Here is a 15,663-nt window from a genome sequence, read left to right as displayed (position 1 = left end):
CAGAAAACTATGTAACTGGTAATGGTAATAAGTATACCCATTGCAGCAAGAGAATACCCACTGACGTCTTGGTCAACGGGATGCATATATTATGTCGGTCCCCTATGGTTATAACAACGCTGAAAAATTCTTACTGCCTAGTGACATCATAGCGGTCTGTGCTTGTGGTGACGCTGCTGTAAAGCAACCTACGGCACTGCCAGTGTATGAAAGTCTAGCACATACAATTAAGTACAGTCCATGATACTTGATAATGATACTAAATGACTTTGTTACTGGTTTATGTATTTACTGTTTCATCGTTATTATACATTGTACTTCTACTTATTAAAAAAAAAAGTTATCGCCGAAACCATGCATTTCTCAGAACATAACCCCTTCATTAAGGGCCCATGACTGTATGCGCATCCTCTGGCTTTGCTTCTGCTTTCCACTCAGGCATAGCTTGGAGGAAAAATTACCAGAAGGAACAAAGCTGGGGAGCTACCTACAAGACTTGGCATTTAATAGAGCGTAGAATTTGGGGGAGACGTTAAAAAAGACTTGTAAGCCGGGCACGGTGGCTCACACCTGTAATCCCAGCACTCTGGCAGGCCGAGTCGGGAGAATCGCTTGAGGCCGGGAGTTCGAGACCAGCCTGGGCAACATGGTGAAACCCCGTCTCTACTAAAAATAGAAAAATCAGCCGGGCGTGGTGGAGGGCGCCTGTAATCCCAGCTACTTGTTTGGCGGAGGCGGAGGGTGCAGTGAGCCGAGATGGCACCACTGTACTCCAGCCTGGGCGACAGACACAGTCTCCAAAGTAAAAAAAAAAAAAAAAAAGACTCAAATAAACGGAAAGACATACGAGAATCAGAAGATTTCCTATCATAAAGACGTACCCAAACTGATGCATTCTGAGGGGTGGCCAAGAGACAAGAGATGGAAGGAGGCTCTGGGCCCACAGGAAGGAGCGAAGATGAAAAATCTCTCGCCTCAGCGTCGCTCCGCACCAACCTGAAAGCGCTGGTGAAGGAATACTCTCGGCTGGCATTTCATTACAAAAACCCAGTCATCCACAGCACGAGATCTCCCTTGGTGGATTCAAATTGATGAGGAAAGAAAAGAGCTCCTGCTTCTCCTCCCAACCCCCAAAAGAGATCCCGTAAGCACCGCTGCCAAGAAAATAAAACTGTCCTCAGGGAATACGACAGGACCGCGCAGCCGACAAGTCTTGGCGGCCCCACCCGGACAAGAGCAATCTTCCCGGTCTCCTCAAGCGAAAGAGGCTGCTCCCTCCCGCACCTTCAAGCACCGCCCGGCAGCCGGCCTCACACCTCCGAGTTCGCGGTGGCGCCTCCCGAGAGAGCGCTTTATGCCGAAGCCCTGTTTCTCAGTCCGCTTTCCACTTCCAAGTTTTGCCTCTTGGGCCCCTTTTCTCCCTTGCTTTACCTCAGGAAAGAGAAAGACAGAGGCTAATCGAATGAAATTCCTCACCGAATTCACAGCGTCTTGAAGCTGCGTGAGCCGATCCGCCATGTTCTTCCTGCAGCAAACAGACGCCAAAACAGCTGCTCTTCCGCGACTGGGCAGCTCTGGTACGCGTCATGGCCAATCCCAGCGCTGCCTTCTTGGAAGGGGTGGGGTCGGAGAGAACTCCCCGCCCCGTCAGGAGTGGGTGGTACTGCCGAGGCGGCCTTAGAGCGGGCTACACCAGAGGAGAGGCTGGATCTTTTGAGTAACTGGGGAGCGGCCTGGGGTCCATCGCTTTGAGGGGCTGAAATACTCTCTTTGAGGTTGTTAGGTGTTAAAGGCTTCAGAGATTGTTGGATTCAGCGGGGATTTTTTTTTTTTTTTTAGTGATTTCTCCTATCCTCTCATGTGTTTACTTATTGACTACATTGAAGAGTAGATATATTTATTTTTATTTATTTATTTATTTATTTATTTATTTATTTTGAGACGGAGTCTGGCTCTGTCGCCTAGGCTGGAGTGCAGTGGCGCGATCTTGGCTCACTGCCAGCTCCGCCTCCCGGGTTCACGCCATTGTCCTGCCTCAGCCTCCCGAGTAGCTGGGACTTTAGGCGCCGCCACCACGCCCGGCTAAATTTTTTTTTTTTTTTTTTTTTGTAGTAGAGACGGGGTTTCACCATGTTAGCCAGGATGGTCTCCGTCTCCTGACCTCGTGATCCGCCCTCCTTGGCCTCCCAAAGTGCTGTGATTACAGGCATGAGCCACCGCGCCCAGCCAAGAAAAATCAGCTGCACAATTTAGATTTAGAGTTGGGACTTATTGAGAGCTTAAGTGTGAAGAGTGATAATAGAAACTTGGTATTTAAGGAAATTTAGCCTGAGGATAGTCTGGTAAGAAATGAGTTTGGAGTCGGCAAATAACAGGTTTGGAGACATCAAAGAAACTCTCATATCCTCTTTCTCAGGCTGATTATCCGTGATTACCTTCCTGCGGCTGCGGGTAGGTGGTGGACACAGTCCCCGGGGAACTCAGCTTGCTGGATTTATCCCAACCCTTGCTGGGAAGCACCACTTCTGCTTCACACCCATGCCCCACCCTCATCCCCAAACAGTCTACAGACTTACTGGGGCCTCATTAAGAACGTGGATGAGGCATGCTCCCCATAATGGAACTAATGAGAAATCACTCCATAATTTGTTCTAACTGTAACTTGGGGGAATCTACAACCTTTTCCTCCCACCTTCACTTGGGCGTGTACCTTACTGAATGCCTGCCACATGCCAGGAAGTATATCCAGTGCTCAGTGTGCAAAGATGAATAAGCCAAGGACTCACCAAGAGGAAGGTTTTGCAGTTGTCCAAGATTAAGGTGAGCTGGGCCTAGAATAGGGTGTTGACCCTGATAAGAGAGGAAAAAAAGACTAAAATATATTTTTGAGAAAAATAATTAATACGGATTGGTGACTGATTGAATACAGTTTAGTCCACTCCGTAAGGATACTAAGTTTTGCAGCGTGATTGAAGGGAACTTGGGCACTTGAAGTAGAGAAGTCACTTCAAGACAACTCATATTGTGACACAGTTTTTGTCCTGCCACTATCTTCCTAGTAGGTCTTCCGTGTCTCCACAGAGACCTCAGGTTGATGTCCAACTATCTCTGCCTAGTTGTCAAGATTTACTATAATCTGGCTCCAGCAAACAGACCCAGCCTCACCTCTTGATAATTTTCTGAGTGAAATAATCCTCTGTTTCAGCCAAGGGCCCTGACCCCTTGGTTTTCCTGGTTCTTCAGCCTCTTTTGGCCACGGATCTTTTTAAGAATCAGATAAAAGCTGTGGACCCTTTCCCCAGACCAGACTCTCAACTTAGCCTACATTTGAAAAGGGGTTTATGAAGCTCTTGAAGCCGTAGACTTCAGGAATAACCCACCTGCCAAATATAGTCTGTGCATCTAGCTCAGGATTTCTCAATGGCCGCACTCTTGACTCTTTAGGCTAGATTATTCTTTGTTGTGGGATGCTGACCTATGCATTGTAGGATGTTTAGCAGCATCCCTGTCCTCTACCCCGGAGATACCAGCAGCATCCCCCCAATCCATTTATGACAACATGAAGTATCTCCAGGTAGTCCCAAATGTCCCCGGGGGGCAAAATTGCCCCCAACTGAGAACCACTGGTCTAGCTGTTTCCTCATTCTTTACCTTTCCCAAAGCAACTTCTTTCCTGCTATTTAATCCTTACCCTACCTTTTTAAGTTTTACACTTCTCATATAAATTTTATGAATTGCAAGAGTCCATAGGGACCTCTCCTTTCTTCCTTTCATGATTTGGACACTTTCTCATATGCTTTTTCATTTGCTTCTCTGGCATCACCAACTGGATTATATGGTTTTAGGAGCAGGAACCCAGTATTACAGATCTCATATTTTAAACACACAATTTTGGTGAATACTTTCTTTGAAACTTTATATTATTAAAAGTTTCAAAGATATAGAAGAGTAGAGAATATAGTGAACCCTCACATAACCTTCACCAGCTTCAGCAGTGAGCCACTCAATAGTCAATCTTGTAAGTGCTTTGGTTTTTATGACTGTAACAACTATTTTTTCAGAAAAACACCTTTAACAATTTTTAAATACCTTTAATACAGTTGCAATTTATTAAATATCTAGAATGTTCCTAGTGCCGGGATGAATAACTATAAATAAGCATTTTTCTACACCACACTCCTTGAAATTCCCTAAACATGTTCTGCTGTTTTACAAAAATGCACACCATATAAAAACACCTATAATTCTTTCTTCCATGTATGAAATGCCCACACTTCCATCCACATCTCCACTTTGCTCCCTTGGTGATTGTCCACACAGTCCTAAAACCTTATTTTATTATTTATTTGCTTATTTGAGACAGAATCTTACTGTCACCCAGGCTGGAATGCAGTGGTGGGATCTCGGCTCACTGCAACCTCTGCCCCCAGGGTTCTAGTGATTCTCCTACCTCAGCCTCCAGAGTAGCTGGGATTACAGGCGCCTACCACCACACCTGGGTAAGTTTTTTGTATTTGTAGTAGAGACGGGGTTTCGCGATGTTGGCCAAGCTGGTCTCGAACTCCTACCTGAGGTGATCCACCCGCCTTAGCCTCCCGAAGTGCTAGGATTACAGGCGTGAGCCACTGTGCCCGGCCTATTATTATTTTTTTACTTACCACTATACTAGTGAACAAAATCTTATTTTGAACATATCTTTATAAAAGACTTTCCTGAATTCTGAAAGTTAAATGCTCCCAATCTTTAACATAATTGTTCCTTACACTTCTGTTATTGCACTTAGCACACTGAGGTATAATTATTTGTACCTCACGCTAATTCACCCACCAGTCCACGGGCTACTTGCAGGCAGAAAACATATCCTGTTTCGATATTTCCGGTACCTAGCACCTAACATTTAGCCTGGCACATATTTATCAACCAAATGAATGAGTTTCCTAGCATAATAATTTCCATATTATAGCTACTAAATAAGCATTTATTGAATTTAACTTAATGAACAGTCAAATAATGTAAATCACTACCCACAAAAGAGCACACGAATTAAAAAATACAGGATGAAGGTGAGATTAGAGTGGGAAAGAATGAACGGGCAAATTTCACAGAGGTTCAATCCTACCTTTTCCCTGGATCCCCGCTCCCAGCTCCATTTAAGGTATCTTAGGTTTTATTTAAAAATCTAGGGTAAGTTTTTTCCCTTCCTCCTTCTCCCCCTCCTGCCCTTCCTTCCTTTTCTAAATTTTAACAGACTTTTGTTTTATTAGATACAGAGTCTTGCTCTGTCACCCAGGCTGGAGTACAGTGGCATGATCATGACTTGCTGCAAACTCAAACTCCTAGGCTCAAACAATTCTCCTGCCTCAGCCGCTTGAGTATCTAGGACTACAGATGTGCCCCACCACGCCCAGCTAATTTTTTTTTCTATGTGTTTTTTTTTTTTTGTAAGAATGGGGATCTCACTATGTCGTCCAGGCTGGTCTTGAACTCCTGGACTCCATAGATCCTCCTGTCTCGGCCTGCTAAAGTACTGGGATTACAGGCATGAGCCACTGAGTCTGGCCTAAACAGACTTTAAGGCTCTAGTAATGCGTATCTTGGATTTGGGAATCTTTTCAGTTTCTGCATTTCCTTTCAATACATAGGAAAAATGAACTCATCTGCAAAGTTGCTAAGCTTGTTTGCTTCTCAGCTCTCCAATGGAACTCTGACATGAGCATGGAACCCCAGCCAATCATCCTCCCAAGCTGTCACAATACCGTACTTAGAAGCCAAGGTAATGAGGCCCTGTTCTGATTGCTGACACATCTGTGATCAGCTGTCATGCATGCACAGGCAACTGCAGGCCTGGGGAACTGCGATGCAAAGGTATGGAGGAGAGAGAATAGGCTCAGTTCAGGAAATTGAAATTAATTCAACGTGACCCGCATGTAGAGGTCTGATTTTAGTTGCAGCAAGAACCTAGGGAAATGAACAGGAGTTGCATCACAAAAAGCATGTATGTGTCATACTCAGGAAGATGTACTTATATCTTGAATGCTTTTTACAAGAAAACCTTTAAAATTATATGTATCTTTTACAAAATCATAATTTCTTATTCAAAAATGATACACTTCAATGTAGAATTTTTACACAGAAATGTGCAAAGAAAATCATTCTTAACCACCTAAAGATAACTATTTTAAACATTTTGGCATGTATTTTTCAACCTTTTTTTCTATGCACATAACCAGGAATGCATACTACAAAGAAAACAAGGCAGGCACAGTGGTTATGAGCCTGCAGTCCCAGTTAGTCTGGAGGCTGAGGTGGCAGGATTGCTTGAGTCTGGTGACAGAGCAGGAGCACCGTCATCTTGGACAAACACCGCCACTTTAAGTTCCAGCTCCCTTTCTAGCCTCATGCATTTCAAGGAAATCACTTCTCTTCTAACTATAAGCAGCCAGAAAGAGGAGACAGTAAAACACAGATAAGACAGCTCAGGCACAAAGGGAGGTGAGGGGAAAGTCTCTTGGGTAACTGCCAAACTTCACCCTCATACAATGGACCCCAGTAAAACAGTGGGCCTTAATAAGTACATTCCGTTCCCTTGAGATGCACTAAGATAGGGAAGGTAAAAGCAGACTCAGGGATATGCCTGCAGCTGCAAAAAGATGTATGGGAACAGACACACAACTCTCCCTCCCAGATAAGCACAACAGACACAGAAGCAATCTAAGCCTCTGATAAACACTCCCACCCTAAATCCTTAAAAACTCTTAGTCCGTAAGAGAGTGTGCCTCTAACCTAACTGGCCAGAAGCCCCTCTCAGGTTTGTTTTCTCTACAATAAACCCATCCTTGACTTCTAAGTCACCTTTCCTGTTTTTTTCTCTTTCTTCAATTCTTACATCTGGGAGTTTGAGGCCAGCCTGGGTAACATAGTGAGATCTTGTCTTTTAAAAAAAATTACAGGCCGGGTGTGGTGGCTTATAATCCCAGCACTTTGGGAGGCCAAGGCAGGCAGATCACAAGGTCAAGAGTTCAAGACCAGCCTGGCCAACATGGTGAAACCCCATCTCTACTAAAAAAATTAGCTGGACATGGTGGTGTGTGCCTCTAATCCCAGCTACTTGGGAGGCAGAGGCAAGAGAATTGCTTGAACCCAGGAGATGGACGTTGCAGTGAGCCAAGATTGCTTCACTGCACTCCAGCCTGGGCGACAGAACAAGACTCCATTTCAAAAAACAAACAAACAAACAAACAAACAACAAAAGTGTATCCATTCCTCTGAGTCAATAAAAGATGTATGTTAGAAAAAAAAAGAAAAACCACATACTATATATACTTATTGCATCATCAGTTGCCTTTCCATAAAGACTTCAATCAGAATATAAATGAAGGGCTGCACAGGATCCTATTATAAAGCTGTATCATAGGTTATTTAATTCCTAATTGTTGGGCATTTAGGTTGTTTTAGATACTCTAAATAATACCTTCATGAATAGTTTTGTACACTAAATTTTTTTTAAGAGATGGGGTCTCACTATGTTGCCCAGGCCGGAGGGCAGTGGCTATTCACAGGTGCAATCATAGAGCACTGCCCCCTTGAACTCCTGGGCTGAAGCAATCCTCCTGCCTCAGCCTCCTGAGTATCTGGGACTACAGGCATGTACCACTTCCCCCAGCTTATACTAATTTTTATATGTGTATTTAATTACATACTTAAATCTAAAAGTGGATTATACCAAATCTACAAAAATAAGATTTTAAAACATTTTTGATGCAGATTACTTTATTGAAGTGTATATTCCCACTATCCCTACCTACTAAGAATGCCTCCTTCTCAGCTCTTTTATCCATACTGGATGTTCTTATACTTTAAAAATATTTACATATTAATTTCTTGATTTGTTTGTTTACTAGTGAGATTGAACTTTTTTCATGTATTTACTGGTAATTTGTATTTCTTTTTTTTTGGGTGAAATTCCCTATTCGTGTCCTTAGCTAATTTTTATTTTTTGGTCATCAACTTGCCTTTTCATATTGCTTATGTGTTTAATAAAATTTAAATATTTATGTAAAAAGTATTTATGTAGCCAAGTCTACCAATATTTTCCTTTATGGTTGTTTCCTTTGCTGTTTTGCTTCTTAGAAAGCTCCTCCCTTTTTGAGATCAATTTATAAAAAAAAAAAAAAAAAAAAAAAAAGAGAGAGAGCCCTCTTCTGCTAGTTCTTTTATGGTTTATTACTTTGCGATTTTGTTTTCACAATTAGTGTGAGATAGTGTTCTGATTCTTTCTGCCCATAGTGCAGCTAATCAGTAATAACACAATTTATTGAATAATCCATCCACTGATTTAGATGCTACCCTTATCATAATTGTTCCTTTCATGTTCCTTGGATTTCATCTACTGAGGGTTATAGGAATAGGGGCACGTGGGAGAGTGAATAAGCATTACAGAAATAGATAGTAGTACCAAAGGTGTGAAAATTTGGACCGGGCAGTGTGACAGCAGAAAAGGAACTGTGCCTGTGGCAAAGATTATTTGCTTGGCCAAACTTTAGTACGGCTTCTGAATCTTCTGCTAGGTCCATCTGTGCACTTCTTTGTAAAAATCCAGTTTTAGCGAAGATTTTCCATCCGCTGAACTCCATGCTGCTGGTTGGCTACCAATTCCCTCTTCCCCGTGCTGTATTCAGAGTTGAGCCCAGTCCCTCTTCCGCACTGCAAGACCCAGTTGCAGTGGTCCCTATGCCAACTGAGACAGTCCTCAATAGTCTTCGTTCGTTGCTTCAAGTATCATTGAATAATTTTGTCTTTAACACCTCTTCACATTATGGTCACAGCTATAGATGGTTAGTAGTAGGTTAACTGAACATGTAATTTCCAAGCTGTAAGTTGCTCATCAAAATATGTAAGTAAAAAAACCAAAACCAGGGAAGGAAAGCAAGACAATCCTCCCCAAATAACTTTAAATCTATGCGTCTAACTCCACATCATCGATGAGCCATCTGTCACATGGACTACTGTCCCTTAAACAGCACTCAGGTATGAGACTTGAGAGGAAGTTCAGACCAAGGCCGTGTCTTCGAGGATATTTCGCTTAGAGAAAACGAAACTGTTTTTATATGTAGTGCTCATGACTAGTGCGCTACTACACAAACAGCATTCTCCTGGCGTTGTTACACTAACATAAGCCTCAGCAGCGAAGACAGTTGCTACCGGGGGAAATAACCTTCGACTGTGTTTTTCGCAACCGATTCCTCTTTTTTTTTTGCTGTTGTAAAGGACCGTTAAAGACGGAAACAGAAGGTTGGTGACGTTAGTCCGCAACAGAAAGTTATTTTGTACTTTCACAGTGGCTTGCCTACTTGGTGAGATAAAAGTGGGAAGACTGGACCTCAAGCCAGGATGTCCTGGGGGCTCCCGGGAGCGTCGCGGGCTGCGTGTTCCCCGCGCGCCGGCAGGAGGCGCGCGCTGCCTGGAAATGCCCCAGCGCCGCCCGCGCCCGGAGACCCGCCGCAGTGACGCAGCGAGAGCCCGGGAGGAGGCGCGGGAACGCGCGCCTGGGGTCAGGTGCCGGAAGAGGAAACCTCTCGCTGGCGCTAGGAGTGCGGCGGGGCGCGCGCCGGCGGCTGCGGAGCTGGCAGGTGCTAGGCGTCTGCACCTGGCAGGCGATGACGCCCGGTGCGGACGCCCCGGGATAGCGCGGGCGAGGCTGCGGGGCCCCGGCGCGCACGCCCGCATCCCTCCCTGGCCCTGGCGTGGGCCCAGCCCGGCCCTGGCAGCAATGGGGCTCCTGCAGCTGCTGGTCGTAGCGGTGCTGGCATCCGAACGCCGGGTGGCGGGTGCAGCCGAGGTCTTCGGGAACTCCAGCGAGGGTAAGGTCGGGGCACCTGGCTTCTGCCTCCCAAAGTTGCTTTTGCATTTCTTGCAAGGTCAAAATCAGCCCGGGGTCTGTCAGCCTAGCAGGGCGATGGTGCTGGGGGCGTTGGTACTTGCCGGGTGGTGAGTCCAGAACGGGCACGAATGGCGTTTCCTGCAGTGGAAACACGCATGGCTAAGGAGGCCTTATTATTAACCTCCTCATTTAGCGGAGAAAATGGGAAGAGACAAATAATTCTCTTTCTTTTAACGCAGTATTATCTCCCTTAGGGAGCAGCCATGTTTGTGGCTTTAATTTAACTTACTAAAGCGCCTCTTTACTCCCCAGTGGACTGAGCTTCTGGACAGCAAGACTTGGGGTGGAACTAGGGGCTTAATGACTGATGGCTCTCAAGCTGCATGGAACTTTTCCACCCCCCAAATCTAGAGGCTTTTCAAATTGGTTATGTTCTACAGAGTTTGAGAGGAAAAATGAATCCAGAATGGGGCTTTATTTATTTTTAAAGAGCCTTTACCATCTAATTTATTAATACCATCTGGAGACAGGAAAACATTACATACTCACAATGAGAAATAAAGGACTTTCTGAATAACAGATATATAGACATATAGATAGAGAATGTACACCCTCAATTCTACAGGTTCAGCCACAGATGAAAAATAAACACAGAAACACAAAAGCTTGCCAGTCCAGGTATCAGAGTTGTTCTCCTTACTTGAGGGCAAGAAATTTCTCATCGATTTGACCTCAAAAAAGACAAGTGGACAAAAACTGTGTTCTCTGTTGTCTCATATCCAACAGGAAATAGGTCTCTATGAGATATTAATTCGTTTACAGATCACAAAATTCCCAATCATTGCAGCTACCAACAGGAAATAACTTGTCATCCATAAGTGAACTGTAAAAAGTAACAATTTAATAGAGAGTAAAACTAAAATGAGAAAAACAAGAATCAACGAAGTTCTCTTGCCACTTCAAATTCACCTGTGGGAGCCAAGAAGAAACATGCCTGGGCTTGGCTCCCTATGAGTACACCATTTTTGATGATTTCAGGTGCCTTTTTTTTTTTTTTTAGCCGGAGTCTCATTCTGTCACCCAGGCTGGAGTGCAGTGGCATGACCTTGGCTGACTGCAACCTCCGCCTCCTGGTTTCAAGCGATTCTCCTGCCTCAGCCTCCCTGGGTAGCTGCGATTACAGGTGCCCGCCACCACACCCAGCTAGTTTTTCTATTTTTAGTACAGACGGGGTTTCACCATGTGTGCAGGCTGGTCTCGAACTACTGACCTCGTAATCTGCCCGCCTTGGTCTCCCAGAGTGCTGGGATTACAGGCGTGAGACACCGCGCCCGGCCGATTTCAGGTGACTCTTGCTCATCTCAGTGAGAACTCAGAATGGAGTGTTAGATTGTAGGTCTTGTGCTTGGTGAATGAGTTTGGGCAACAGCTCATGGTTTGTTAATATAAAATGTCAAAGGCACTAGTTGTGCCAGGCAGATCATCATGTGCTTTTCCATGAAATTAAGCGCATTCTGTTTTGTTTTGAGGTTTATAGACTAGTCGCAGTTCTGAAACATAATATTTTCTGAATAATGTGATTGTGTTCCTATGCACTTATATTTGAAAAGCCCTCGTGCAAACTGAATTCTAGGATTTTTGTATAGGACTGAGGCCAAAGTTGAAAAGGGCAATTTTTTTTTTTTCCAGAAAAACCTTGCTTATAATAGAGCACTAACATTCCCTGTGTATAGTGTGTGCCAGGTGCTTTCCATGTGCAGTGTTATTTAATCCCTGCCACCCTACAATATAATGATCTTCCTCACTTATCAGAGGAACAAATGAACAGCTGCTAGGGTTACAGATGGGACTTGGACCCAGGTGAGTCTCCCTGCAAATTTCATAGTCCTTCCACTTCAGTAAAGCTGCCTTCCAATAAGAATATCTTACATGGCATGGTGCTTTGTACTTAATCCTTCTGTGAATCCTCATTCTTCAAAATAGCTTTATGATGGAGGTAGAAGAGATGCTATCTCCATTTTAACAGGTGAAAAATTTGAGATATTAGAGTTTTTACTTGATCGAGGCCAGCCCGAGTCAGAAGAGCAGGCATCCAGACCTTTTTCTTTCTAGTTGGTGTTTTAGTATTTCATACCTAGAAATTTTTATACAAAAGTTAAAATATATGAATAAGTTGAGAAATTAATATTTTTTCAGACACTATTTTTTTACCTCTTTGCTATGATTAATAGCACTGATATTCCTCAATGTTATTCTTTTTGCCTTGCATTGGTATTGTCATTCTGTGCAAAAGAGGGACAATGTGGGGACTTAACTGCTGAGTGATAATAAAAGCTGATATTCTCCACATCTGTCAGATAAAAATCAGTATGGAAAGGTAGAAGGATGTAGTTCAGGATTTGCATAATCTTCCTAGAAAATGGCTGGATTGATGTTTGATGATGATGATTCTGATAACCATACAAACTGAAGAAACTGAGCATCTGCTGTTATTTAGGAGGATTTACCCATCTTTGGCAGGATGAGCTAACTTGCATGACTTCGGTAGTGGCCTGAATGCTAAATAAATTTTGGAACGTGGCAGATGGAGTTCCTAGAATGTCTGAGGAGGGTGCTTTCTGTGACCAGTGGGCACATGAGATGGATCACACTTTTAAGCAGTTTTTCCTTCTCTTGGAGTCCCAGTTCACTGCTGCCTTTAACATCTTTCATTTGCTTAGATTCATATCCAGTAACTCCCCTGGAATTTCATAGTAATTGGACTTGAGCACAGCATCATTTGGGCCTTGCAGTCTTCGTGCTGTTGATGGTGCTTTACCAAGGTAGCAGGCCATTTGTGGTTAGTTGCAAGTGCTGTCTTTCTCTAAAAAGTGTATGATGCTAATATGTTTATTTTTGTGTTTCCTTTCAACCTTTAGGGCTATTGAACATTTGTAAGAAGATAACAATGAGAAATTGGGAGGGGCAGTTGAGAGCTGACCAACTCAAGTAGCTGAACGGTTTTTGTTTTTAATCTGAAGAGAAGACTAGGCTATGATAGATTTCTCTTAGAATTTGGTTGTTGTGTTGAAACACAAACAGTGGAAGTAAATTTTAGTAAAATAGTAAAAAGGAGGAGTTGGAAATTTTTATGGTTGCCAGATTAGGATCTGATTCGGAAAGAAAAAGGAAAAGGTTAGGATTGGGCAGCACTTTTTAAAGTGGAATTATTGGAAAGAAAAAGTGATTCTGAGTAAGAATGGAAGATGGGTGTGAAAATTGTTTCAAGTCCCTTCTATAGGTCAGATGGCAAAAAAAAGCCATTTCTTTTTAGAGGAAAGCTAGTGGAAGTGCCCCAACTTGATGTTAGCCATTTGCTTTGTAATATCTTTTGATGTGCTGTCTTTTTTCCTCCTACTCTCCAAGTCATAAGATCTAATTATGCCTCATAAAATGCTTCTAATAAATCCTTTTCCATATGCCTTAGAGGTGAAATTAAATTCCTGTTAGCTTCTTCAGGATATCTTTTGGGTATGTGTCTTCTTTTGCTAAATCTGTTTTTATGAGCAGAAATTGTATGAGTTTCTAACAGACTGAGCTGTTTAAGTTGCCTTCACTTTCAGTATCTTTTGTTGTCACTCTGTGGAAGTCTATTTCTCAACGTAATGCTTATGATGTGCCTGGAATTTCTATGACTGCCCTGTACATGTTAGTCCCTTTCTTCCCGCTAATTTATTTGTAGGGCTGCTTTGAGTGCCTGATTCTCTTTCTTTCTTTCTTTCCTTTTCTTTCTTTTTTTTTTTTTTTTTTATTATTATACTTTAAGTTCTAGGGTACATGTGCACAACGTGCAAGTTTGTTAAATATGTATACTTGTGCCATGTTGGTGTGCTGCACCCATCAACTCATCAGCACCCATCAACTCGTCATTTACATCAGGTATAACTATGAATGCCATTCCTCCCCCTTACCCCCTCCCCATAATAGGCCCCGGTGTGTGATGTTCCCCTTCCCGAGTCCAAGTGATCTCATTGTTCAGTTCCCACCTATGAGTGAAAACATGCAGTGTTTGGTTTTCTGTTCTTGCGATAGTTTGCTGAGAATGATGGTTTCCAGCTGCATCCATGTCCCTACAAAGGACACGAACTCATCCTTTTTTATGGCTGCATAGTATTCCATGGTGTATATGTGCCACATTTTCTTAATCCAATCTGTCACTGATGGACATTTGGGTTGATTCCAAGTCTTTGCTATTGTGAATAGTGCCGCAGTAAACATACGTGTGCATGTGTCTTTATAGCAGCATGATTTATAATCCTTTGGGTATATACCCAGTAATGGGATGGCTAGGTCATATGGTACTTCTAGTTATAGATCCTTGAGGAATCGCCATACTGTTTTCCATAATGGTTGAACTAGTTTACAATCCCACCAACAGTGTAAAAGTGTTCCTATTTCTCCACATCCTCTCCAGCACCTGTTGTTTCCTGACTTTTTAATGATTGCCATTCTAACTTGTGTGAGGTGGTATCTCATTGTGGTTTTGATTTGCATTTCTCTGATGGCCAGTGATGACGAGCATTTTTTCATGTGTCTGTTGGCTGTATGAATGTCTTCTTTTGAGAAGTGTCTGTTCATATCCTTTGCCCACTTTTTGATGGGGTTGTTTTTTTCTTGTAAATTTGTTTGAGTTCTTTGTAGGTTCTAGATATTAGCCCTTTGTCAGATGAGTAGATTGCAAAAATTTTCTCCCATTCTGTAGGTTGCCTGTTCACTCTGATGGTAGTTTATTTTGCTGTGCAGAAGCTCTTTAGTTTAATGAGATACCATTTGTCAATTTTGGCTTTTGTTGCCGTTGCTTTTGGTGTTTTAGATATGAAGTCCTTGCCCATGCCTATGTCCTGAATGGTATTACCTAGGTTTTCTTCTAGAGTTTTTATGGTATTAGGTCTAACATTTAAGTCTCTAATCCATCTTGAATTAATTTTCGTATAAGGAGTAAGGAAAGGATCCAGTTTCAGCTTTCTACTTATGGCTAGCCAATTTTCCCAGCACCATTTATTAAATAGGGAATCCTTTCCCCATTTCTTGTTTTTGTCAGGTTTGTCAAAGATCAGATGGCTGTAGATGTGTGGTATTATTTCTGAGGGCTCTGTTCTGTTCCATTGGTCTATATCTCTGTTTTGGTACCAGTACCATGCTGTTTTGGTTACTGTAGCCTTGTAGTACAGTTTGAAGTCAGGTAGCGTGATGCGTCCAGCTTTGTTCTTTTGGCTTAGGATTGTCTTGGCAATGCAGGGTCTTTTTTGGTTCCATAAGAACTTTAAAGCAGTTTTTTCCAATTCTGTGAAGAAACTCATTGGTAGCTTGATGGGGATGGCATTGAATCTATAAATTACCTTAGGCAGTATGGCCATTTTCACGATATTGATTCTTCCTATCCATGAGCATGGTATGTTCTTCCATTTGTTTGTGTCCTCTTTGATTTCACTGAGCAGTGGTTTGTAGTTCTCCTAGAAGAGGTCCTTTACATCCCTTGTAATTTGGATTTCTAGTTATTTTATTCTCTTTGAAGCTATTGTGAATGGGAGTTCATTCCTGATTTGGCTGTTTGTCTGTTACTGGTGTATAAGAATGCTTGTGATTTTTGCACATTAATTTTGTATCCTGAGACTTTGCTGAAGTTGCTTATCAGCTTAAGGAGATTTTGGGCTGAGATGATGGGGTTTTCTAAATATACAATCATGTCATCTGCAAACAGGGACAATTTGACTTCCTGTTTTCCTAACTGAATACCCTTTATT

General features: G+C 42.7%; 2 protein-coding genes across 24 annotated transcripts in view; one reads left to right on the top strand and one right to left on the bottom strand.

Annotated features, from left to right (window-relative positions):
- MED21 (mediator complex subunit 21) overlaps positions 1-15,663 on the bottom strand; it is a 1,150,573-nt gene that overhangs the window by 12,100 nt on the left and 1,122,810 nt on the right. For 19 of the 23 annotated variants that reach the window (XM_050746769.1, XM_050746768.1, XM_050746766.1 and 16 more), the window contains exon 2: positions 1,477-1,532. In XM_050746769.1, coding sequence (XP_050602726.1) covers positions 1,477-1,518 — 42 coding nt within the window. In that variant the 5' untranslated portion in view covers positions 1,519-1,532. The remainder of the gene's footprint in view (positions 1-1,476; positions 1,533-15,663) is intronic. The other 4 variants (XM_050746767.1, XM_050746788.1, XM_050746784.1 and 1 more) reach the window with 1 other exon arrangement.
- The window catches only part of TM7SF3 (transmembrane 7 superfamily member 3), a 47,189-nt gene continuing 40,994 nt past the window's right edge, over positions 9,469-15,663 (top strand). The window contains exon 1 of the mRNA XM_050746714.1: positions 9,469-9,860. Coding sequence (XP_050602671.1) covers positions 9,770-9,860 — 91 coding nt within the window. The 5' untranslated portion in view covers positions 9,469-9,769. The remainder of the gene's footprint in view (positions 9,861-15,663) is intronic.

The sequence above is a fragment of the Macaca thibetana genome, chromosome 11, assembly GCF_024542745.1.
Source record: "Macaca thibetana thibetana isolate TM-01 chromosome 11, ASM2454274v1, whole genome shotgun sequence".
Lineage (NCBI taxonomy): Eukaryota > Metazoa > Chordata > Mammalia > Primates > Cercopithecidae > Macaca > Macaca thibetana.
The sequence above is the reverse complement of the archived record's forward strand: the minus strand, read 5'-3'. Positions and strand labels throughout refer to the sequence as shown.